Genomic DNA, 25,079 nt, shown 5'->3' with positions numbered 1-25,079 from the left:
TTATTTTTTCCCTCATGTGGTTTCATTTTTATCACATGAGGTCCCTGTGATTTTGATAAGTGACCAAATTAGTCAATCCGTTAGTTGACCGTTATGACTGACACGTGGATCAATCAGAAGTCAACACGTGACACATTATATATATATATATATATATATATATATATATATATTAAAAAAAAATTAAAAAATGTATTTAAAAAAAAAAGGAAAATTGGTATTCTTTGTATCATAGTGGCCGAAAACACCTCCAATTTTTTTTTTCCGGCTTTTTTTTTTTTTTTTCAAAAAATAAAAAATAATAATTTTTTTTTTTAATTTTAAAAAAAAAATACATTTTTAAAATTTTTTTTTAAAATGAAATATGTGCCACGTGTCGACGTCTGATTGGCGGTCAACTAACGGATGGACTAACTTGGTCACTTATCAAAACCACAGGGACCTCCTATGATAAAAATGAAACCACAGGAGGAAAAAAAATAAAATTGAAAAACCCTAGGGGGGTATGGAGTATTTAACCCTTCCCAAAATAACTTTATTTAAAATACTTTCAAAGAGAGAAGTTTGAGAAATTACACTAACTAATTTCCTTCTCTTCATTGAATTAACTAATTGGCTATCCAAAAAAAAAAAAAAAAAAAAAAAAGTTCATTAAATCATGGTTATCATTAAATTTAGAAATTTATAAAGTGTAATCCTTATAAATTGAAACGTATTAAATAGTTGTACTTATAGATGTAATATAAAACGAAAGGAACTATAAAATTTTTTTTTTTTTTTACTATATAATCATTCAAAAAAACATTTTATTTTATTTTATTTTTTTTTGCATAAAAAACAACCTTTTAGCTATGACATATCAGTTTGTAAAAGTTTTTTTTTTTTTTTGTAAAATGTGTTTGTAAGTCTAGCATTCCTCATACCCACCATAAAAGCCTAATTGTAACAATCTTATAAGTACCTAAATGAGTCTTGTAAATATTCCTGACTATCAAAAGAACACATTATCACACACATCATATTTCTTATATGTTAGGCTACCCAAAAATTAATTTGATATAACCTCATAAAAATTTTGAAGGTAAAAATCATAATCTATTATAAAAACTCTAAAAGCCAATGTCGTCGATCAATTCTTTTTTCTATGCTTTATTTTTTCCTACGCAATGTCATTGATCAATTAAGCACGTAAACAATATTTATATATATAATGAACAGCAGCGTAAACTAAAAAATCGTCATGCCTCGTATCAAAAATAACGATAGAAAACGCTCTCACCATTATTTCCCTTAATTCATTATAAAATTTACAAAAAGGGAAAATGAAGCAATTAGAATTAAACAAAATATATAAATTAGAATAGAAGATAATGACAAAAATTGAAAAGATAAGAATAGGACCACAAAATATAAAGTCAAACAGAAAATGAAAAATACTAATATAATAGAAAAGAGTTGTTTTCGTTATATACTTTTTTTTTGCTCCAATAAAACCTTTAAAGCCAATGATAACCATCAATTAAACACGTAAACAATGTGTATTAAACATAGGAAAAAAACTATCCATGTACAACATCATAAAATAAAAAATTGTCATATCTCTTATCAAAAACACCAATAGAAAACTCTATAACCTGCAATAGGCGCGGGTGTTTACAAATTATATATTCACACAAAAGCATATATGTGTCAAACATAATAGATAATCTACAAATTGGATAAGAACAATTTGAGTTATTATATCATAATGCTATGTTTTTGTACTTAAAAGTGAAAAATTGGCATCAATCTTAATTTCAATTTAACCAAAAATGAAAAATAGGAATGCATTTTAAAACAACCTTAAAGCATATCAATTATAGATCTGCCATGTTAATTATTTTAGCTAAAGAGTGCAATACAAACAAAATGTATTGTTAGAAATTAATGCTAGAAAAAAAAAAGTAAAGAAACTAAATAAAAATTAAGAAGAATACTGAAAAATAAAAATAAAAGAAATCACTTGCATTTAATTACAAACATGATAGGTAGGATAAATTTATTTATTTATTTATTTTTGTAAAAAAGTTAAGATAAATATAACAATAGTTTCAGGGACTTTGTTTTGAATCATATTTCAACTAAATAATATAATTATATAACAATTCAATTTATTAATCGTAATATTTATATAGCAAGGAAATCTATTGAGAAAAAACGTACACTAACAACATTAAGCAACTAATGCTACAAAACAAAATAAAGGTATTAAATAAAAATTCAAGAAGAATAATGGCTATACCTCTAGACGTATTGTAAATTATTTCCAAAAGAAATAAAAAGCAATCACCTATATTCTATATTTACAAACATGATAAATTAGGATAATTTGAAGAAAAAAAAATCAAGACAAATATTACTATAGTTTTAGTGACATTGTTTTTGAACAGTTTGTGTAAATATTTGTAGTTAAATGAATTGCAATTGCAAATATGATTTCTTGTTAGTATGTGTTTATACATTTTTTTTTAAAAAAAATATTGAAATCAAAACAAACTGAAAAAATGTTTGAAGTGAAAAAAAAATAAATAAAAAAAAATTGTACAAACGGAATCAAATCTAAATTTTGAAATAGTTTGAACAAGAGGACGATCTAGAAACAAAATATTGAAATCAAAACAAACTGAAAAACATTTGGAGAGAACAAAAATTGTACAAACGTAATTAAATTTGATTTTTGAAATATTTTAAATTTGATTTTCGAAATATTTTAAATTTGATTAAATTTGATTTTTGAAATATTTTAAACAGGAGGAGAAAAACATTTGGAGAGAACAAAAATTGTACAAATTAAATGGAACTTTTTTTTTTTTTTTTTCTCAAGAAGCACAAAAAGTAAAAGAAAGAGAAGAAAACCTTGTTGACGAAGATGATTTTCTGTTCGTTTGTTGTAGTCTGTGATGTTTTAAACTGTAAAGACGGTTAGTTTATCACGTTCAATGGAAGAGGAAGCCATGTTTGAGTGAAAGTGAAACAAAATATTGAAATCAAAACAAACAAAAAATGTACTAATGTAATTAAATCTAATTTTTGAACTATTTTGAGCGGGAGGAGAAAAACATTTGGAGAGAACAAAAATTGTACAAACGTCTAGAAACAAACTGAAAGAAAAAAAAAAATTGTACAAATTAAATGGAACTTTTTTTTTTTTTTTTTCTCAAGAAGCACAAAAAGAAAAAGAAAGAGAAGAAAACCTTGTTGATGAAGATGATTTTTTGTTCGTTTGTTGGAGTCTGTGATGTTTTAAATGGTAAAGACGGTTAGTTTATCACGTTCAATGGAAGGGGAAGCCATGTTTGAGTGAAAGTGAAACAAAATATTGAAATCAAAACAAACTGAAAAACACTTGGAGAGAACAAAAAATATACTAACGTAATTAAATCTGATTTTTGAAATATTTTGAACAGGAGGAGAAAAACATTTGGAGATAACAAAAATTGTACAAACATAATTAAATCTGATTTTTGAAATATTTTGAACAGGAGGACGATCTAGAAACAAATTGAAAAATGTTTGGAGAGAAAAAAAATTTGTACAAATTAAACGAACATTTTTTTTTCTCAAGAAGCACAAAAAGAAAAAGAAAGAGAAGAAAACCTTGTTGACGAAGATGATTTTCTTTTCTTTGTTGTCGTATGTGATGTTTTAAAATGTAAAGACGGTTAGTTTATCATATTTAATGAAGGGGGAAGCAGTGTTTGAGTGAAAGTGTGAAACATTGCAACTTTTGATTGTTTTTAACTTAAAATGACACTTTGCAGCATTTTAAAATGCCACATGTCGCAATTTTATGCCCTCCTACTAAAAAGAGAACAAAAATTGTACAAACATAATTAAATCTGATTTTTGAAATATTTTGAACAGGAGGACGATCTAGAAACAAATTGAAAAATGTTTGGAGAGAAAAAAAATTTTGTACAAATTAAACGAACATTTTTTTTTTCTCAAGAAGCACAAAAAGAAAAAGAAAGAGAAGAAAACCTTGTTGACGAAGATGATTTTCTTTTCTTTGTTGTCGTATGCGATGTTTTAAAATGTAAAGACGGTTAGTTTATCACGTTTAATGGAAAGGGAAGTAGTGTTTGAGTGAAAGTGTGAAACATGACAACTTTTGATTGTTTTTAACTTTAAATGACACTTAGCAGCATTTTAAAATGCCACATGTCACAATTTTATGCCCTCCTACTAAAAACGCCCCTAATATATATATTAGATATTAGATTAGATTAGATGAGGAAATTTAAACAAACATTTTTTTTTTCTCAAGAAGCACAAAAAGAAAAAGAAAGAGAAGAAAACCTTGTTGACGAAGATGATTTTCTTTTTTTTGTTGTCGTATGTGATGTTTTAAAATGTAAAGACGGTTAGTTTATCACGTTTAATGGAAGGGGAAGCAGTGTTTGAGTGAAAGTGTGAAACATAACAACTTTTGATTGTTTTTAACTTAAAATGATACTTGGCAACATTTTAAAATGCTACATGTCGCAATTTTATGCCGTCCTACTAAAAAAGTCCCCTATATATATATATACTTATATATATATATATATATATATATATATATATGGAATTAATTGATTTGAATAGATGAAATTTAATGAGGAAGCTACCCTCAATAAATTTAATAAGCCATGTTTCCTTATTAAATGCTAAAACTTGGCTTATTTTAGACGCTTAGATGAGATGAACGACTAATATTTATGAATTTGAGAATTTCAAATTTAAAGAGAATTTTAGGAAATCGGAAATTGAAATTGAATATCTCATAATTTATTATCTTGACTTTGCCATTAATCTCATAATTTATTATCAAATGATCAAATCCACCCTCAATACAAGCCTATTTATGTACGTCTTTATTTTTGTATATCTTTCAGTACAGTGGTAGCCTTTTGTGGATTGGGATCCCCAGCAATACCCTTGCAATTGCCCATCAAATATTTTTTTAAATCCTAGCCATTCATTTTCATCCAACAGCCACCAATCCGCTAAGTGTTCCACTTAATATAAAATAATAAAATATTATTTAAAATTTTAAAATAAATATAAAATAAAATAATTAAAAAATTATTATTAAAAAACATGGTCAGTTTAAATTTTAGTTTTCCTAGAGGTGTGACCACCTAGCTCATTAAAAGCACCCCGAGGCCAGGTTGGGGTGGTGGCCATGCCCAAACCAGGGGCTTGAAGTGATTAAGTAGGCCACCCGCAGGCAAAACCGCCAGGTGGGTTGACCACCCTCCAAGCTGACCTTTTAGGGGTTGGCCAGGCCACTACAGGCTGAGAACTGGTGGGGTCGATACCCACAGGGGAAAATGGGGTGGCCGAACCACCTCGTGTTTTTTAATAATAATTTTTTTAATTTTTTAATTATTTTATTTTATATTTATTTTTAAATTTTAAATAATATTTTATTATTTTATATTAAGTGGGACACGTGGCATATTTCTAGCCGTTAAATGAGAATGGATGGTCATGATTTAAAAAAAAAAATTGATGGGCAATTACATGGGTATTTCCGTGGATCCCAGTCCACCTGTTGCAATTGTTGGGTTGGTCAGGTCCCGTCAGGATTGGTCCAGCAATTGCGAAGGGAGCCCAAGCATTTGGATACTTTATCAGTTACCGGTCAAGATCTGAGAAACCAGAACCAAATTACAACTACTACTCGAGAATCATTGACTTGGCTGCCAATTGTCACATCCTCGTTGTTGCATGTGCTTTGAAGAAACCCACCACATTGTCAACCGTGAAGCCAATTTAACTTTACTCTTAGCTTTAGAGTTTTTTTTTTTTTATTATCATTATTAAAAAATTAAAATTTTAGACTAGTTAAACGGGTCACTAATGAATTAGGTGGGTCAAACTGAGATTGACATGGTTGTGACTTGAACCTGATTATACCATACTCGAACCTGCTAATTTTGTATTGAATTTCTGAGATCAGGTTAAAAATTGACAGTATTGTTCATTGTGACTAATACATCAGAATTGTGAAATAAAAATGTGATTTTTAGTATTACTCATATCAATAACAATCTTATAATAATAATCGTATGAGTAATGTTATATATCACAATTTTATCTCACTGTTGGAATATTTTATATTTTCTAAATTAGGTTTATTAATATTTTCTTTAACAAGTTATTTCTCTTTATGTTAGTATATTTTTATTCTCTGTTATTATATTTCATTGTAAGGTTTATTCTCTTACTTAATTAGTTTATGTCTACTTTAGAGTTTCTTAGTCACTACTCATTGTCTCTCTATAAATAGAGAGTTATATAATATGACTTATGTAATATTGTTTGATATAGTAAATATACAAGATGTAACATGTACGTCTCTTTCCGCTTCTGTGCACTCTCTTTTCTTTCTCTTTCATATTTTAGTATTTTATATTTTATATATATATTAACATGGTATGAGAGCCATGCTCCAGTTCTTGTGGCTTTCAATAAAAGTTTTATGACTCTTTTTTTTAGTGTTTTATGGTGTTCTCTTCCCAAGATCTCCCAATTTTGCTCTTCCAGAGATCTCCAAATATTGTTGTGATTCACGGCTCTATTCATTGGCAAATCTTGGGACAATGAGGTTTGGCTCTTCACAGGATTTTTAATGGCTAGATTCCGTTCTCCAACCTCATTGTCACTTGCGGTTTGGCCCTTCACTTGATTCTTTTAGTGGCTTGTCTCCGTTCTCCAGTATTTTTTCGATTGTCACTTTCAGTCTTTCTCGTCTTTCTTGTCGGCGAACTTTGGCACAATGTGGTTTGTCCCTTCACAAGATTTAACGGCTAGCTTCCGTTCTCTGACCATCATTGTGAGATGCGGCATGACCCTTAACCGGATTCTTTTAGCGGCTTGTCTTCATTCTCCGGTATTTATCTGGCCGTCACTTTCAGCCTTTTCCACTGGCATTACCTTGATCCAACTATCGACTTCGGATGTCTTTAATTTATTCTATTTTCCAAACTCAGGCTTACACCTTGAGTTTGATGAGGGATGTTAGAATATTTTATATTTTCTAAATTAGGTTTATTAATATTTTCCTTAACAAGTTATTTCTCTTTATGTTAGAATATTTTTATTCTCCGTTATTATATTTTCTCGTAAGGTTTATTCTCTTCTTTAATTAGTTTATGTCTACTTTAGAATTTCTTAGTCACTACGCATTGTCTCTCTATAAATAGAGAGTTATGTAATATTGTTTGATATAGTGAATATACAAGATGTAACTCATATGTCTATTTCCGCTTCCGTGCACTCTCTTTTCTTTCTCTTTCATATTTTAATATTTTATATTATATATATATATATATTTCAACACTCACAATGCTAAAGGTTCAATCTCAACTAACCATTATATATTTTTTTAAATAATGATTAATCTAAGAGTTGATTGAGACTACCACCTCAGCATTATAGAATTGTACAATAAAAATGTGATTTATAGTAGAACTCTAACTATATTCTTAACAATAATATGATAATAATAATAATACAATCAGTATAATTGTCCTTCACTCATCTCCAATCATAAATCTTGAGCTTCAATCTCCAACATATAAACACTGCACACCGAAATGTAATCACAAAGAATTAACATTCAAGCCATGACATATATAAAATTAGAAAAAAAAAAAAGAAGAAAAAAAAGCCATGACATATATATACATCAATCCTTACATAAATCAATTAATCCTTTTCCTTTACCCCTTTGAATAAAAAGAAAAAATTGACATATTCATCAAGATCAATCCATCGTTGATTTTACACACAATAAATGAATGTAGCTAGGAAAATAATAAGTGTACGTATTTATGTTTGAGAATTCATTGGTGGTACGTTTTTACACATAATTTTTATTTTTGCCATCATACAATTCATACCAGAGGAAATAGGAGTACTAGTACTTGAAATAGAAATGAAAAAGAACGATTTTATAGTCGAGATTTTATTTTATTTGATCTAATAGTTAAGATCCTTACGTACACATGCTATATATCCTATTAAAGTCTACCATCTGTTCTTCATCCTCGAGGAAGATGAGGATCAATTGAAATGGAAATATATATATATATATTATCAATTTCTAAGATTGATATATATATATATAGACTAATTATCAATTTCTAAGATTGATACTCTTTTCACCAATGATACAATAAATTGTTTCCCAAGCATGCATATAGTGGTGCTCTTCATCTTTACTCGTACATTAGGGATTGATTTATTATTCATATATATAATTAGTTACTTAATTATAGGGTGCTCCATGTCTATACATCTAACTTATCTGTTCCAAATTATACCTATATTGTGCCCACAATTGCCTGAGAGTACTTGCTAGCTCTTGGTTGGACAATGGGATGTACAAGAGAGATATCTTGTTTATGCTGATATCTTTTCCCTCTAACCCGTCTGTTGTTCACAAATTCTTAATTACTAATTAGCTAGCTAGGATGGCGGTGAGTGGAACTAGGCTGGAAGTCTGGACCACCTGTCCTGCAAGTGGATGCTCTAACAATGACATCCTCGCACAATGACCCACTTTACGTACGTCTGGCATCTCTAGCTAGCAAGTGAAGATGCCATGTTGTTATCGTGATGCTTAAGAGCCACGCGGCAGCCCTATGCTTCGAGGACGGCGCGGTCCCTCTGTGAATACACCAAATTATACTAGCATAAATATAGTTCTTTATCAGCAATCATGATAATTGATAGCCGATAGGCCTACCTGGCTACCTTCCTTCCTCATCAAGAACTAGAAGAGCTTAGCTTTGGCCTAAGGTTTTGCTATCTGAGAAGGGAGATATCTTCCCTCCTTTTATATATGTTTATGCCCACCACACTTGGGGGGGCATATGGATACGGTCCATCATGTGACATCCTGACAGGAATTCAGGAAAAACTAGTATATACAGAGAGAGAGGAGACTAATTAGACTCTGGTGGTCCTGAGATCATTAATATCGTTACAAAGTAGCTAGCGTGGGATTTGAAATCTTAACTGCTCCCACGAGCATCGAGGACCTCACCACAGTTTCTTATTTCGTTTTTTTTTCTACTTAATAGTCTACTCTAAAGGACCACTCACGAGTTCATGAGAGAGAGAGTGTGTGTGTGTGAGGTCTAATTACTTAGAAAACCAATCGGCTGATCCCACTGACATCACCAAATGACTTTTGACCCAAATTGTCGGCGTTAATTTAACCCATACTGGGGAGAAGGGAGAAGGGAGAACTGTATTCGATCTACTGCGCATCGAGATATATATACACACAAGCAGTCGCCAGTGGAATTGGCTAGATAATTAAGAAGACCGAAAGCAAAGAAAGGATCGAGGAGATGATGAAGGCTGTCTCTCTTCTTTTGAGCATGATTTTTCCGCTAGCTCTTATAGCCCTGGTTGGATTGCTATTTCATGTTTACAACACCGTGTGGCTGAAGTCTGCAAGGATCAGGAAGAAACTGCGCGTGCAAGGGATCAAAGGGCCTTCACCTTCTTTTTTGTACGGGAGTCTGTCTGAGATGCAGAAGATCCAATCCCAGGCGACGACGTCCAAGCCCCCAAATCATGCTGAAATTGTAGCCCACGACTACACTTCCACTCTCTTCCCATATTTTGAACAGTGGAGAAAGGAATACGGTACGTACGATTGATATTGTTTCTTTTCCACTTAATTTCTAGCTAGCTACCTCTCTTTCCATCCATGTTTTGTTTGTTGTAAAACTCATTCATACATGGCATGATATATAAATTGGCTAAGGGATATCAAAACCTCATGGTCACTTGAAAAATTTGTCTTTAATATCATTCAATTGGTTTCACCTAGTAACGCGAAGGGTATATATCTCCCTGCATGTGTAACAAGTGCCATTTAACGCTCCTACTTCTTTAATTTTCATTGATTAAAATGATCAGTATGAAATTATATAGAAAAGAAAAGAAAAGAAAAAGTGATGTTCTCATAGTCAAACCAACAACAACAATAATGTCCGATGGCCGGAAAGTAAATTAAAAGCAAATCTAGCTAAGATCTCACAGAAGTAGATTAATGGTTCCTTTTAACTCGTATACATAGTCGTATTGCGTCTTCATCTAGCTAGGTCCTGAGCAATGACGGAGTCTAGATTTTCTTGAAATAAGCGATATTTTTCTCCGCAAAATATTTTCAATCTCAAATCAATATATAACTCATGAGAGTTCTCGATGACTTTTTATATCCTGAAATTATTGCATGATTGTCTTAATTATTTTCTGTCCATAACTAGTAAAGATAAAAACCATATTTTTATCCTCCTAAAATTGATATAGCTTTTAAAATTATTAACTTTTAGATGAATCATACTTGAATTTTGATCCAATGGTAATTTTAAAAGCCACATCAACTTTAGGAGGATAAAAAAAATAGTTCCTAACATTACTCCTAACCAATAAGAGCTGATTAAAGTTTACAACATTTAAACCAATATGATATCTAATCAATAAATTTAAAAATTTAAAAACCAAATATTAAAAGACTTTAATATATATATATAGGAAATTATTCATTTAAACGGGAAAATCATGGAAGGAAAATCATCTTAAACTACTAAAATATTTATAAATATAAATAAGCAAGTTAACAAATGTCGTTAACAAATTCAAAAAAAAAAAACAAATGTCGTTAACATGCAGTTTTTTTTTTTTTTTAAGGAATTAAATAGTCAAAAAAAAAAAAAAATAGAACTCAATAGTCAATATAGAGATAGAAGATGACGGCCTATCTTTAAAAAATACATAAACGGATTTAATGAGGGGAAAAATTGATTAAAATCTTATCGTTTTGTTTAAGAAAAAATATTATAATTCTTCGATAGTTCGAAGTATATATATTGCTGTTCCAAAACTTTTAAAAAATTATGAGTGAGGTGTAAAAGTTTGAGAAGTTTCAGCGGGGACAATTGTCATATGTACTCTATCGTATCATATGCTGAGGATATGGTTATTTATGATATTCACAATGGATCCGCATAATGTGAATATTTACTTTAAATATTTACATCCGCATTCAATTCACATCATATTTTTACTAATAGCATTAATTCGCATGGTTATTACAGTTATTATCCGTTATTCGCATACTAGATGATGAGCTTTTTGTGCATATTTTAGTCTTTTTGGCATTTTTTGAGCCTATTTTAAACGATTTTAAAAATAATTTGGGCATTTTTTTTGTGTTTTGGGCTTGTTTTATTTTTTTAAGCTCTAATGTTTTGAAAATATATTCGTATCATATTACTTTTGAAAACAATGTAAATATAACCTATACTTAATCCAAAACAAAGTCATTTTGGTATTACTTACTAAAACGACATCGTTTTAGTGAATTTATTGAATATAATATATATAAAAATATCATTATATATAAAAGGTAGCATCTGCGTACTATAAAACCACTATCTGCATCCGCGAATACAAATAGTAGTTTTTGCTAACTACATTTGCACGTGCATATAATGGATAGCAAATAGTTGCAGATAGTAAATACAGGAATTAATATCCGCCTGAATGTACACCCCTACTCCGTCACGTTTAAAATCCAAATGAAATATGCTTTACTTTTAAAGAAGTGGGTCTGGGATGGAACTAGGAAGGATTGGCCTCAAACCGATTTGGGCAAATCCAAACCAACTAATTTTATTGTGGCTGTTAAATTAATAAATTTTTGGAAAAACTTAACTTATTACTCATAATTTTTTATCGCTTTTGCAATTGTATCCTTAAACTTTAAAAAGTGTTAATTTAAGGTTACAATTTTTTATAAAATTATAATGTCAATCCTCCTGTCTAAATTTAACATTAAATTATAATAGAAGAAGTAAAATTCCTAAAAACCCCGTATTTCTATTAAATAGCATAGTGACCCAATGTGGGTCGCGTTTGACCCACAGTGGGTGACCTTTGACCTAGGTCGGGTTAGACCCAAATGTTTTGTTATTGTTATTTTTTATTTATTTTTTTACTTTAAATATTATTAAATCAATATATTTTTGTAATTTTATAACATCTTAAGAATGTTTTAAAAATTGTACTCATAAACCGTTTGATTTAACATTGAATTTGGATGGAAGGGTTAACAGTTTAAACTTTTAAAAGAAAATAATTCTAAATTGACACTTTTTAAGTTTAAGAGTATGATTGCAAATGTGAAAGATTAGAGTGATAATTGAAGTTTTTCCAAAATTATTTGTTTTTGGGTAAGTTAATTAATTGATTATTGTTAAGCCTCTTTCCTTAATTCCTTAAATGTTAACCACTCGTGGTCCTTTTCCCAACATCAGATGTAATTTGTTATTACAGTGAAAAATTACACATGGTAAAATGGACATCGTGAAACGCATGCAGGTCTGATATATACTTTTTTCTGTTCTTTTTTTGATAACAGGTCCAGTATATACTTATTCAACGGGGATGAGGCAACACATGTATGTGAACCAGCCGGAGCTAGTAAAGGAAATGAACCAGTGTATCACCTTGGACTTGGGCAAGCCTTCTTATATAACGAAGAAACTTGCATCCATGCTCGGCAATGGCATTTTGAGGTCCAACGGCCTTATTTGGGCACAACACAGGAAAATTGTTGCACCTGAGTTCTTCATGGACAAAGTAAAGGTAATGGATCAAAATCTTTTTGTCAGGGTTCCTGTTTCTGCCTCCTTGAAATTTTAACTATGCAGTATGCAAGAGCCCAAATCAAGGTCTAAACAGGTTAAAAGAATTATCCAAAGGTTCACTTCTAATCTAATAGGAATTAACTGGCTGTGATCACTGATGTTAACTGGCAGGGTATGGTGGGGTTAATGCTCGAGTCAGCTCAACCATTGCTGAGAAAATGGGAAGACTGCATCGAAGCTCAAGGTGGTATCTTAGCAGACATTCAAGTGGATGAGGATTTGAAGGGTGTCTCAGCAGATGTAATCTCAAGGGCTTGTTTTGGGAGCTCTTATTTTAAAGGCAAAGAAATTTTCTTAAAGCTTAGGAGTCTTCAGAAAGCAATTTCCCAGCAAGACTTCCTTTTTGGGGTTACCAGTTTCAGGTACGTTAATATATGAATTAGAGTAAGTCTATTTCACAGACTGTTATGCTACTGCTATACAACTTATAATGATATAATAATAAAAATTAGTATATATTTAGATCAATACTTACAAAAAAATCAAAATATTAATTTTTACTGTCACGTTATTCCAATTGTATATAATTTGTATAACAGTCTACTAAATAACATTTAAGTATTACAAATAATAACAATCAATTGATCTTTGCAATTAGACACTAACAATAAAAGGATAGTTTTCTTAGAATGAGGAAGCAAAAGAAGATCAGCAGTTTGGAGAGAGAGATCGAGTCATTGATCTGGAAAGCAGTGAAAGAACGCGAACAACAATGCTTAGAGACATCTTCATCCGAGAAGGATTTATTGCAGTTGCTTCTGGAGGGGGCCATGAATGATCAAAGTCTGGTCAAGGATTCATCCAAGCGTTTCATAGTTGACAATTGCAAGAACATATACTTTGCCGGGCATGAAACCACTGCTGTTGCAGCCTCCTGGTGTTTGATGCTACTGGCCTTACATCCAGAGTGGCAAGCTCGAATTAGGAGGGAGGTAGCTCAAGTTTGCCCAAATGGCCTGGCAGATTTAAATTCAGTCCTTCAGTTGAAGACGGTATATATTTAGATAGTGCGGGCTTTTGAGCGTGTAATTGAATAAGTTATTTAATTTCAAGTAATCCAAACTTTTTTTTTTCCCCTTGACATTCCAACCCTACAGGTGACTATTGTGATTCAAGAAGTTCTGCGTCTATATCCACCAGCGGCCTTCGTTTCAAGAGAGGCACTGGAAGACACCCAACTTGGAAATATTGTCATTCCCAAGGATGTATGCTTGTGGACTCTGATACCGACGCTGCACCGGGATCACAATATTTGGGGGCCGGACGCGAATGAGTTCAAACCAGAGAGATTCAGCAACGGTGTCTCCAAGGCTTGCAAGTTTCCCCAAGCCTATATACCATTCGGACTGGGTCCTCGCATCTGCTTGGGCAAAAACTTTGCGATGGTCCAACTGAAGATTGTCCTCTCTCTTATTATCTCCAAGTTTGCTTTCTCCCTGTCTCCCAGATACCAACACTCTCCTGCTTACAGAATGATTGTAGAGCCTGGACACGGTGTACATATCCTCATTAAAAGGATTTGACTAGGGATAAAAAGAGTCGATTATATCTGCTAAACTCATCCGAGCCTATATATATAATCATCTCTTGCTTTTCTTCTTCCCTTCTATCAAGTTTGAATTTTTCACTATGGTCTTGTGAAAGTGTGAAACTCGTTGATCTGCTTCACTATGTATACACGTCTTTTTATTTGAAATACAATCCCAATTGTAGAATGATGTTTCTGTTTAAAATATTGTGACGGAAATAAGTAATTGAATAACCTGATTAAAATAAAAAAACTGCTTAATAAAATTGAAAACATATCAAAACACACTACTAATTATCTTATATTTTTCTGAAAAAAAGAAAAAAAAAGAAGAAGAAGAAAAACTAGCGGAGGAAAGAGTCGCGGATAACAATGTAAATAGTATGTGCTTTTATCTACATGGATAATATCATTTAGAGGAGAGAAAGAGAGAGGAAGATGGAGGTTGTTGTTAGCCGTAGCCTACAACAAATGCAACCGGGTTACCCGTCCAAGTGCATGGAATTGAGATGGGTTAGCACAAGGAAAAGCGGAATTGACAAGGCAAAGAGGGTGCTGCTAAAGAAACCCTTAACACCACCGGCATTATTCCCAATATACATATCCACAAACCCATCGCACATAAACCTTGAGGAGCTCAGAGACCTCTATAGCGCCTCCAATCACTCCTGCCACCGATTCCCTAACTATGTGGGCTCTGGGGGTATAGTGGAACCGGTGAACATTCACAAGCTACGCATAGCTCTCTCCCACAGCTCTGTCGTCGTCTCCGTCTTCTGCAAACCATCCGATGTTTTATTTAGTACCAAACCTTCTTCCTCAGAACCTTCAGAAGACCCGATTAAGCTGCTGTGTCTCGGACAACTGTTCCAGAAAGTGATGCCGGTCACGCCATTCAACGGGCAGTTGGTGGGCTTTGGCCGCGCCGTTTCCGATTTTGGATTGACTGCTTCCATCTACGATATCATGGTATGTCCAGACTGTTATTTTCAGCATGATAATTGATGGGTTGGATGTCATTCTTCCCCATTCTTGATTTCGGATCATGCTTTACCTCAATCCTGTGTTTTATGGAGAAAGTTTTAGGTCATTGTTGTTCAGTGCTGCTAAACGCGCTCACACAATTTGTTTTATTATTATACCACAAATTCTTACTGCCCTTGGTCTATCTTCAATAATCATGGACTTGCGATTACTGCTATATCAAGAATAATAAATTTCGTTATAGTTCTCATTAGCCGTTTGACCGATATTTCAATATAGAAAGGCCTACCTCTATCGAATTAAATTATGATGGTGTTTCCAGATTTCCTTTAGATGTTAAAAGTGTTCACTGAATGCTGCCAAAGTTTAGCGTTGGACATACTTTTCATTTTTTGCTGGTTCCATTTGCTTCAATGCACGCAAGTAGATCCACACTGAAGAAATTGGTCTACTAGTTCTCTGCTGAGTGCAAGGGACAAAAGCTTTTAATAATCCATCAATTGCTGTGAAATTTGATGATACACACTCATCTTAATTAGTTAATTTGTTCAGCTGGGTCCGTAGTCTTTTATTACTATCCAAGTAGGCGTCAAGTAGTAGTGTTGTCATAGGGGTCTAGTTATCTGGTTTATCAAGTCTCTTATTGTTAAGTAATCGTAGTTTATCTAGTACCTAATAGTAGTAGTTTATCTTCTTATCAAGTAGTAGTTGTAATAGTAGGAGTCTCAATTGCAATTGCTGTTCAACGACTCTTATTTCCAATATGTATAATGAGTGCAGGAAGAATACAGAAATATCATTGAATATTTTCCCAAATTTACAGCTTGCTGTAGTAGGAGGTCCCGGCTCTGTCGAAGTAGCCAGCTTGATCTTTCCTCTTGATTCTTATCAAGTGGTATTGGAGCGGAATCTTGTTTGTGGAAAAATTGGTCCTTTTGTTTTTATAAGTTATTTCATTGTCATTAATTTAGCGCAAATGGGGGCAACCCTAGTAAATAGGGAGTATACAAGAGAACCCCTAATCTGAAAAAAAATAATAATAAAAGAAAAAAGAAATAAAAAAATCTGCACAACTAGAAATAAGCAAACTATGATGAGCAAATATCCAAGTATAGAAATTGTTGAACATAATAATCCGTAACTCTATCACTGAAATCTCTACATCTTCAAAGCTCTGAGCATTTCTCTCTCGTCAAAGACACCATATCCAACAGCCTCTAGGGACCCAATGCCTCTCTTGTCTTCACCTTTTCTGCTCAATAACACCTTGTCATTCTTAATTTCATCTTTTACGGCACTAAGTCGCTAACCCAGTTTGGAATTGGGTGAGAAATAGCCATGAATTGAGATACCTTAGTTTCATTCCCTTCCTCCTTGTCCTCCATGTTGTGTGAAAGTGCATCTGCCACCACATTCTCGATTCCCTTCTTGTAGTCAATTATGAAATCGAATCCCATAAATTTGTATGGCCATCTTTGCGGCGCTGGCACTGTTATTTTCTGTCCCCATAAGTACTCAAATTTCGTTGATCTCTGCACACAATAAACTGTTGCCATAGTAAATAAGGTCACCACTTCTATGATGAGGGCGGGAATCTCTTTTTTATATGTTGAGAGCAATAGTTGTTTTCCCCTGAAGTGCTTGACTGAGGAAAGCAATGTGCTGCTCCTGAAGTGACATTGCTCCAATGCTTACTCTTGATGCATCGCAATCCACAAAAAAGGGTTTGGAAAAATCCGGTAATGCAAAGAACTAGGCCTCTGTCATGGCTATTTTTAATTTTTCGAATGCTGTTTCAGTTGCAGGGCTCCAATTGAAACCATTATTTTCAACATTCTATGTAATGGCGCTGCAATCTTCCCATAGTCTTGAATAAATCATCGGTAGTACCCGATGAGGCCCCAAAAATCCTCTTATAGCCTTCAAGAACTTGGGTTTCGGCCACTCCACCGTAGCCGTAATTTTTTCAGGATCAACCCCAACACCTTGTTCGGATATGACATGGCCTAAATAGGCCACCCGTTGCTGTCCAAAGTGGACTTTTCTGCCATGACAAAGAGGACGTTCCTTTTGAGAGTTTCCAACACAACCAACAAGTGCGTCATATGTTCTTCAAATGATGTACTATAAACTAAAATATCGTCAAAGAATACAAGACTAAACTTTCGTAAAAATCATGGAATACCTCATTCATCAAGGACTAGAAGGTGGAAGATGCATTTGTCAGACCAATGGCATTGCTAAAAATTCATAGTGACCATGATGTGTGCGAAAAGCTGGCTTCTCCACATCTTTAGCTTTAGGTGCCATCCGGGAGTAATTCTAGAAGGAAGCCTTTTGTCATTCTCTTATCTCTCTAAAGGTGATGTGACTTTTAAAATTATAATTAGATTTGGAATGAATCATTATTAGATTTTGATCTAATGGTAATTTTAAAAGCCACATTACCTTTAGAGGGACATAAGTCTTCATTCTAGCATTACTCACTATCCGGACCTCAAATCCCGTTTGGAAATGAGTGTGCTATAATCAATGTGCATGTGCCTTGATTCATCATGCTTCTTGAATATAATTACTGGCGATGCATAAGAACTTGTGGATTCCTGAATCACTCTGGAGTCTAACATCCCTTGCACCTGCTTTTCAATTTTCGTTTTTTGGAAGCACCGATACTGATACGGTTTGACGGACACCGGCCTGTACCCGACATCAATGGAATTGGGTGATCCTTGGACCTAGGCGGAGGAAGTGCCCTTGGCTCTTGAAAAAATCCTTCATGCAGCTGCAGAATTTCCTGCAACCTTTCTTCTTTTTTCTGTGAATTTTCTGCCACCATAAGTCCTCTTTTTACTTATAAAAAAAAAAGCGTATTACACTCCTCTTTTCCTCTTCTCAATCCTCACAACTTGATGAAATCCACTCGCCACCAAAACTCCATCTCAAGAGTTACGAAATTCCACATAATATACCCCAAGGTACGCAACCATTGGGTGCCGAGGATCAAACCATAACATCCCAAAGGTAGAATGTAAAAATCAACATAGAAGAGGTGCCCTTGTATTTCGAGTTGTATGTGGAAACATTTACCTGTGCTCTCAATCTTCTCTTGAGATGCCACCCTCACTTCCATCTTGCATTTTGCTGCTATGTGTAACTTCTCAAGAGTCGCTATCTCCTCGCTTAGAAAATTGTGGTTGCTATCAATGTCCATTAATAAGAGTGTTGTGGTCGTTCTGCCCTGGGGGCTTCAGTGCCTGCGATTGCGTGCAATGATAGGGCTGGAATTTCTTTTCTTTGTCCTCTTCGTCTTCCATGATGACATCTCCATCATCATCTTCACCCATACATGCCTTGATCATGAATAGATGTTTGCAACGATGATCCTTATTGTATTTATTGTTGCATTTGAAACAAAGCCCATTTTCTTGCCTCTCTCGTAATTCCGTGGGTGTCAACCTTTTGACGGGCAACGCCAGTCGTGGCGGAAGATTCTTGTTAATCTGGTCTCGTCGTCTTCCAGGAGGCTTCATTTCGGGATTTATAAACTATTGCCAAACCGATGGCTGAGGAAAGGTTATTCGGTCTTCCTGCTAATACCTCTGCCTTTATGGATTCCTTCAAATTGCCAATGAACGGTTAGCTTGCTGCTTTTGCGTGAGTGACCCAACTTTTTCCAATAGTGATTCAAACTTAATTTGATAATCCCGGGCACTCCTTTTTTTTTCTTCATCTTTGTTAATTCTCCAAACGAGTCAAAAAATTGTGTAGGTGCAAAGCATGCAAATAAGCCCTCAGTTAGTTCCTTCCATTGCACGTCCCTGGCCTCTTGTTGCCGCAGGAGGTGAACCCAAAGTTGTGCCTCCTCCTCCAAGTGAAAGGATGCTCACATCACCCTTTCTTCTTCTGGAGTGCCATGGTATCTGAAAAATTACTCAGTTCTACAAAGCCACTCGTAGGGTCTTCTCTTCCATCAAAGAGAGGGAATTCCAACTTCACCATGCGAGGGAGAAATTGGTTATTCCTTTCTGGTGGGTTGTGTGCACTGCTGTGTATGTTAGAGCTTTCTCCAGCCTTATGATCTGATTGTGTGTTCTTGGACGTGTTGAGTAGTTGAAAAACCTCCGTGAGCCGCTCCATGATCTGCTTCTGTCTGTCCAAAAGGGACTGCATGGTCTGCTCCAGATTAACCATTAGGTCTTCCATCTCCTCTTGCTACTGAATGTGCAAAAGGTGCCTTGTGATTGGACGTTGGATCAGAGAAAAATCAACATACGGAGTATCTTTCTTCTTAGACCGCCCTATGATGACACCAACAGAATTGTATACTGTTTAAGTGGCTTCGTTCGAGGGAAATCGAACCTCCACACAATGTTTAGTTGACAGCCCAACAATTTCTGTTGAACTCTTATTCCAAGGTGTATAAATGAGTGCAGGAGGAATAAAGAAATTATCATTGAATATTTTTCCAAATTTACAGTTTGCTGTATTAGGAAGCCCAGCTCCCTTGAAGTAGCAAGCAATGTTTCTTAATTTGTCTATTGAAGTTGTGCATTGTTTGAATATACATTATTTATCAAAAAATAAAATAAAAAATTGAAGAGACCTTCTTGGTTCTTATCATTTGAATTTTCAAGGCTGATATACCCAATTCATACTGTTGAAGTGACATTGCGTTTCATATGTTATTTGTCTGATTGTATTTAATTCCTACAGACCTACTCTTATCTTTGGACTAAATGTGGTAGAACACAGAAATGCTGTGGGGGTATTATCAACATGGCCATTACTATATCTCAGATGAACCGAAAATATGATAATTTTTTTTTTTTTTTTTTTCAGTCATGAAAGTATTATTCCTCGGGGCTTTCTAACAATGCTTTTTACCTTAAACTAGATAATTAACGTTTATGCGTATGTATAATTGTGCTTCAGTGCCTCCCAGGTTACCCCTTCGTTGCAGGGTATGGGAATCGGCAGGATGATTTGTAAAAGAATCGTAAGGTTAGTCAGTACTATTTCCCATAGCTGACCAAGGTTTAAAAGCGACCTTAAGAGCACTTTAAATGCAGCAGACTGTAGTTTGGCAAATTTAAAGCTTAGCCTGCAGTTTGTGCGATGTAATACTTATCCTCGGCATTAATTGTGTTCTCATTGTTTCATTTAAAATCACATTTCTCGCATTGAGTGGATAGCTCTTTCTATTTATTAAAAGAAATACTAGTTTGATCTCTCATGAGTTTCTTTTCCTCCTCTCTAGTGTTGGTTACTTTACTTTTTTTCTTTTTCTTTTTTTTCTTTCTACTTCTGGTGGTCGGATTTCCTAGTGATTGCTAGCGGATCCAATTCATATAATCAAATGATCTTTATTTGTATAATATAATTACTTCATACCTTTTATAGTGTCTAACATTTACCTTCTTCCAGAATGCTTGCAAGTAGAGACATATATGACATAGCAGCGCTTTGCTCGGAGAATGAGAGGTACTAACTTTTACTGATTTGCTTGAATGTTAAAGCCTCAATGCTGTGGTCAAAATTTACCATTTTTTATCTAATAAAAATTCATTGAAGTATCAGAATGAGCATCTTGGTGTCATTTACAAAATCTGACCTGTCATTTTCTCTCTGAACCTCCAACTTATTTATCCACATTCACATAAATTAAAGGAAAAATGTCACATTTTCTCTCTGAACCTCCAACTTATTTATCCACATTCACATAAATTAAAGGAAAAATGTCACAACCCCCTATGCTCTAGCGCTTTATGCTTTTTGACTTTGATACCCTAGTTTTCAACTTGATGAGTTTTAGATATGTGTTTAACATATTTGTAAATTGGAATCTCTGTTAGGGTTTCGGTTGAATAAATAAATAAATTTATTGTGAAAATATAATTATGTCTCTCAAATAAAATTAAAAAATTAAAAATTAAAATAATTAGGGAAAAATTCACTTTATCCCCCTGAAGTTTGAGGTGTTTTTCAATTTGAACCCTAATGTTTAAAAATTTGCAATGTACCCTTCCAATGTTTCAAAAATTTGCAATTAATACCGTCCGTTACTAATTGCCGTCTAAGCAGACAGAAATGACATCACATGCGTCTCGCTTGGGATTTTTATATTGCGTCTTCCAATTTTGCACCCAACCTAGCTAGTGAAATTACCATAGTGCCCCTCATTAAACCCAATGCATGTCTTATTGTTTTTCTTGTCAATTTTGAACCGATCGTCACGGTTGCCGGCAATTTCGCCGGAAAGGACCAACGCTTCTTCAACCATGCATTCCATGTAGACTTCAGAGAACCTACAGTTCTTCCTCACTTGAAAAATGGTAATCTCTTCGTCAAATGAGAATGCCAGGCAATGCAAAAGCCACACGTGCTTCACCATCTCAGTGAACGGGACAAAGAACGCGGAGTCGGGGACGCCGTTGGCGTTCACGAGCTTTCGCTGGCTCAGGTTGCCGAAGAGAGAGCATTCCATCTTCGCGTGTACGAGGTGGAGGTACTTGGACCTCACAAACTTTGCGAACGACGAGTTTGGGTTATGGGAAAGAAAATGTTTGGGGTTTACGATTGTGAGCTTCTTGAACTTGTCAAAGAAGAGGCGGTGGTGGTGTTTGTTGACAGGTTGTCGTTGTGGCTGATCAAATTGAGAGAAATTGAAGCCCTCAAACATGGTTATGCACACAAAGGATTCGAAAGCGAAGAACCGGTGGCTTGGGTTGGTGAAAACGGCATCGGGGTCTATGAATTTGACGGCAGCATCGAGATCCCAGTTCGCCAACTCCATATCACAAATCATCAACTTCATGAAACTTCGAATGGATCTTAGCGCGTGGTGGAGCAATTGGATGAAATGGGTCACGTTGAGTCGCTTGAGTCGAAGACTGTTCAAAATTGACGAGAAAAAAATCAAAACATCCATTGGGTTTTAATGAGGGGCAATTAGTTCATTTCACTAGCTAGGTTGAGTGCAAAATTAGAAGAAGCAGGATAAAAATCCCACGTGAGACGCACGTGATGTCATTTCCGTCTACTTAGACGGCAATTAGTAACGGAGGGTGTTAATTGCAAATTTTTTAAACATTAAGAGGGTACATTGCAAATTTTTAAACATTGGGGTTAAAATTAAAAAACACCTCAAACTTCAGGGAGGGTAAAATAAATTTTTCCCAAATAATTATGGCCATGGCCGAGGAGACCCATGGCCATGGAGCGCCGTTAGTCTCTAGCCATGGCTAACGTGAGTCCATGACCATGGCCGAGGAAACCGATGGCCATGGAGATCCATGGGTCATAGGTGTCATATCCAAGAACCCATATGGGCATAATAACAACTATAACTATGACATTCTTGACCTAAAAAAACTATGACATCTTCTAAATAATAATACAACCAAGGCAACTAAAAACTAAGCCACACATATTTCCTTGTTCAAATAAAGTGATATCCATAATACCATCCCATAACATCAAAATATCTTGACAAGAACTCCATAAGATAAAATACCGCACTATCAAATTTTACTTAATTCTAAAATTAACGGAAAATCCTAATGAAAAGATGGGAAATGTGCATCTAGAAGTTAAAATAAAGGAAAACAAATAATATGCTTGTTTGTATTCTGTACATGTGACAGAAGAACAAAAAATCATAGCTGCTATTGGTGATTCGTCTAAATTGCTTGTTAGGTTATTTTTCAAAGCATGTGGATTTGGAGATGACATTTTGGGCGCCACTACAATGATGTATTCAAGGAAGGCTTCAACTTATCATGAAGGTGATCAAATTATACGTGCAGGTCGAAAGCTCCTGATACCTCCGCCACTTCCAGAACCCCCTGCATTCTGAAGGCTAGCGAATCATTAGGGAAAGACTATAATGAGTTTTGTCTGTTTTATTAGAAATAGGGTCTGAATGTGAATGTCCAGCTTGTAAATTTGGCTTAACTGATCCGATTGTCAAATTCAAAACCAACCAACAGTAAAAGATGTGAACTGGGGAGTCCGTCCGGGACCATAGAAGTCATTGTGCTGTTTCAGCAAATATTACTCTCTCGTTAGAAAATCAAGCTTATGAATCAAATTATTGTACTTGAAAAAAAATTTCGCAGTGCACACATTGATAAAGAGTAATGCTATCTCACTTTTATCCCGCTATGCTAATGTCATATTGTCAATCAACTTATTTTATTTTATTTTATTTTTATTTTGATAGTCCAAATGACCGTTTAACCCACATTGTTAGACTGTAATGTTACGAGATTCCTGCCAATCTGTAATGCACTTAGCGGGGAAAAAGGTGACAATGGGTGACCTCCAAATGCTGCTGAGGTATAAGAATTTTCTTTATGTGAAGGTAAAGTAGCCTGACAGATAATGCAAAACAGCTTAACTTTACCATATCCACTTTATCTAAGAAAAAGGCTTCATACTGATACTAAAGAAAATTTTCTTGCCAACTCTCGTTTTCTTCATTTGAACAGCAAGTATGGGGAAATTATGGGTTGAAGTCTGCCTGATATCTGCTAGGGGTCTCCGGCGTTCTTCCTCCCTCTGGAAGCTCCAGTGGTTTGCTGTTGGGTGGATTGATCCTAATAATAAATATTGCACCAAGATCGATGCGTCAGGGAATGCAAATCCCGTCTGGAAAACCAAGTTTGCTGCCTTGGTTGATGACTCGCAGACGAACTTCCAAGATCTGGCGCTGCACGTCGAAGTTTACAGTAGAGAGCCCATATTCCTCAGAGAGAGGCTTCAGGGCACAGCAAGTGTCGTCTTGAAAGAATTTTTGGCTAAGCAGGTCAAGAATAATGAGGGTTCAAGGCCAGTAACCGAAGAAGTAGGGAGCTATCAATTGCGGAAAGGGAACTCCAGCAAACCCCAAGGATTTGTTGACATTTCAATTCGTATATCTGAGGAAAGGGGCGGCGAGCCAACTTCATACATAGGTAGGTATTCTTTCCTTTAATGAATACAACTTGGGACTCAGTTTTTAGAGTGTGATTATTGATTTCAGAGATTGATTTTTTTTTTGGTAGGTAACGAGGAAGGATTTGTGCTCACGGGTCACAGCAACAATAATATCACCCTGGCTTCTCATTCTCAAGATGGGCCAGCTCTAGCCACACAACCGCCTCCAATTCTACGTCATCGCCAAGAAAATCAATTCCCGTCGAATTCTCCGTACACCCATCCAATGCCATACCCTACAAACTATTCCAATCCATCTGTAGGTGGACCACGCTACCCACCAGCAGGTGCACCAAGCTATCCTCCGCCTAGAACTCCTCCACCACCGCCCCCACCCTCTAATGTGGGTTACATGCCCACTTTTCTCCCTAGAACAGATCGTTTGTCGGAGACTTATATAAATATGCCACCATCTGGTCGTGGCGGGGGACCTGGACCTGGTTTTGGAATAGGACTAGGTGCTGGAGCACTGGCAGCTGGTGCTGTGATCTTTGGTGATGACTTTATGTCAGGATTTGATGTTCCTGCAGGCTTACAAGATGCTAGTCTTACCATATCAACTGATCCTCCTTTCTAACAAGCAGTAACTTGCTTCTGTAATTATGTTCAAGTGCAGTGAGGTGGAACTATTTTAGACTCATTGTATTGTTTAACTACTTTAATGGTGAAAGTTTTCATTCCTCCAAACTGGTTTCATCATTCCATTTGAAAAAACTGAAGAGTCCCAATTTAATACGCTGTCCATGAACAGACCAAGTGCAGTGAGGTGGAACTATTTTAGATTCATTGTATTGTTTAACTACTTTAATGGTGAAAGTTTTCATTCCTCC

General features: G+C 34.7%; 3 protein-coding genes across 5 annotated transcripts; all 3 read left to right on the top strand.

Moving 5' to 3' along the window:
* The first annotated feature begins 8,792 nt into the window (after positions 1–8,792).
* On the top strand, positions 8,793–14,479 carry LOC132186994 (cytochrome P450 714A1-like). 2 transcript variants are annotated; one of them, XM_059601133.1, is made up of 5 exons: positions 8,793–9,690; positions 12,473–12,699; positions 12,873–13,123; positions 13,390–13,753; positions 13,859–14,479. In XM_059601133.1, the coding sequence occupies exons 1-5, from the start codon at positions 9,390–9,392 to the stop codon at positions 14,282–14,284; spliced, it is 1,569 nt and encodes a 522-aa protein (XP_059457116.1). In that variant the 5' UTR covers positions 8,793–9,389; the 3' UTR covers positions 14,285–14,479. The 2 variants fall into 2 exon arrangements, with proteins under 2 accessions (XP_059457116.1, XP_059457115.1); XM_059601132.1 differs by having other exon boundaries at positions 13,381–13,753.
* A 194-nt stretch (positions 14,480–14,673) lies between these two features.
* LOC132186703 (GCN5-related N-acetyltransferase 3, chloroplastic) lies at positions 14,674–23,323 on the top strand. Its single transcript, XM_059600720.1, has 4 exons — positions 14,674–15,258; positions 20,216–20,274; positions 20,698–20,754; positions 22,969–23,323. Exons 1-4 carry the CDS (start codon positions 14,728–14,730, stop codon positions 23,126–23,128), a joined length of 807 nt encoding a protein of 268 aa, XP_059456703.1. The 5' UTR covers positions 14,674–14,727; the 3' UTR covers positions 23,129–23,323.
* Positions 23,324–23,417: 94 nt separating this feature from the next.
* Positions 23,418–25,016, top strand: LOC132186701 (uncharacterized). Of its 2 annotated transcripts, XM_059600719.1 has the most exons (3): positions 23,418–23,635; positions 23,763–24,227; positions 24,318–25,016. In XM_059600719.1, exons 2-3 carry the CDS (start codon positions 23,768–23,770, stop codon positions 24,824–24,826), a joined length of 969 nt encoding a protein of 322 aa, XP_059456702.1. In that variant the 5' UTR covers positions 23,418–23,635; positions 23,763–23,767; the 3' UTR covers positions 24,827–25,016. The 2 variants fall into 2 exon arrangements, with proteins under 2 accessions (XP_059456702.1, XP_059456701.1); XM_059600718.1 differs by lacking the exon at positions 23,418–23,635 and having other exon boundaries at positions 23,657–24,227.
* The last annotated feature ends 63 nt before the right edge of the window (positions 25,017–25,079 follow it).

Source organism: Corylus avellana, chromosome ca7, assembly GCF_901000735.1.
Source record: "Corylus avellana chromosome ca7, CavTom2PMs-1.0".
NCBI classification, from domain to species: Eukaryota; Viridiplantae; Streptophyta; class Magnoliopsida; order Fagales; family Betulaceae; genus Corylus; species Corylus avellana.
The sequence above is the reverse complement of the archived record's forward strand: the minus strand, read 5'-3'. Positions and strand labels throughout refer to the sequence as shown.

Bases quoted from the DNA above. Each gene is read 5' to 3' on its own strand.
- LOC132186994 (XM_059601132.1), top strand. From the start codon at position 9,390: ATGATGAAGGCTGTCTCTCTTCTTTTGAGCATGATTTTTCCGCTAGCT. The intron at 12,700-12,872 runs GTAATGGATCAA...GTTAACTGGCAG, and splicing joins TCTTCATGGACAAAGTAAAG to GGTATGGTGGGGTTAATGCT. The intron at 13,124-13,380 runs GTACGTTAATAT...ATAAAAGGATAG, and splicing joins TTTGGGGTTACCAGTTTCAG to TTTTCTTAGAATGAGGAAGC.
- LOC132186703 (XM_059600720.1), top strand. From the start codon at position 14,728: ATGGAGGTTGTTGTTAGCCGTAGCCTACAACAAATGCAACCGGGTTAC. The intron at 15,259-20,215 runs GTATGTCCAGAC...AGTGCCTCCCAG, and splicing joins CTTCCATCTACGATATCATG to GTTACCCCTTCGTTGCAGGG. The intron at 20,755-22,968 runs GTACTAACTTTT...ATTGCTTGTTAG, and splicing joins CTTTGCTCGGAGAATGAGAG to GTTATTTTTCAAAGCATGTG.
- LOC132186701 (XM_059600719.1), top strand. From the start codon at position 23,768: ATGGGGAAATTATGGGTTGAAGTCTGCCTGATATCTGCTAGGGGTCTC. The intron at 24,228-24,317 runs GTAGGTATTCTT...TTTTTTTGGTAG, and splicing joins CGAGCCAACTTCATACATAG to GTAACGAGGAAGGATTTGTG.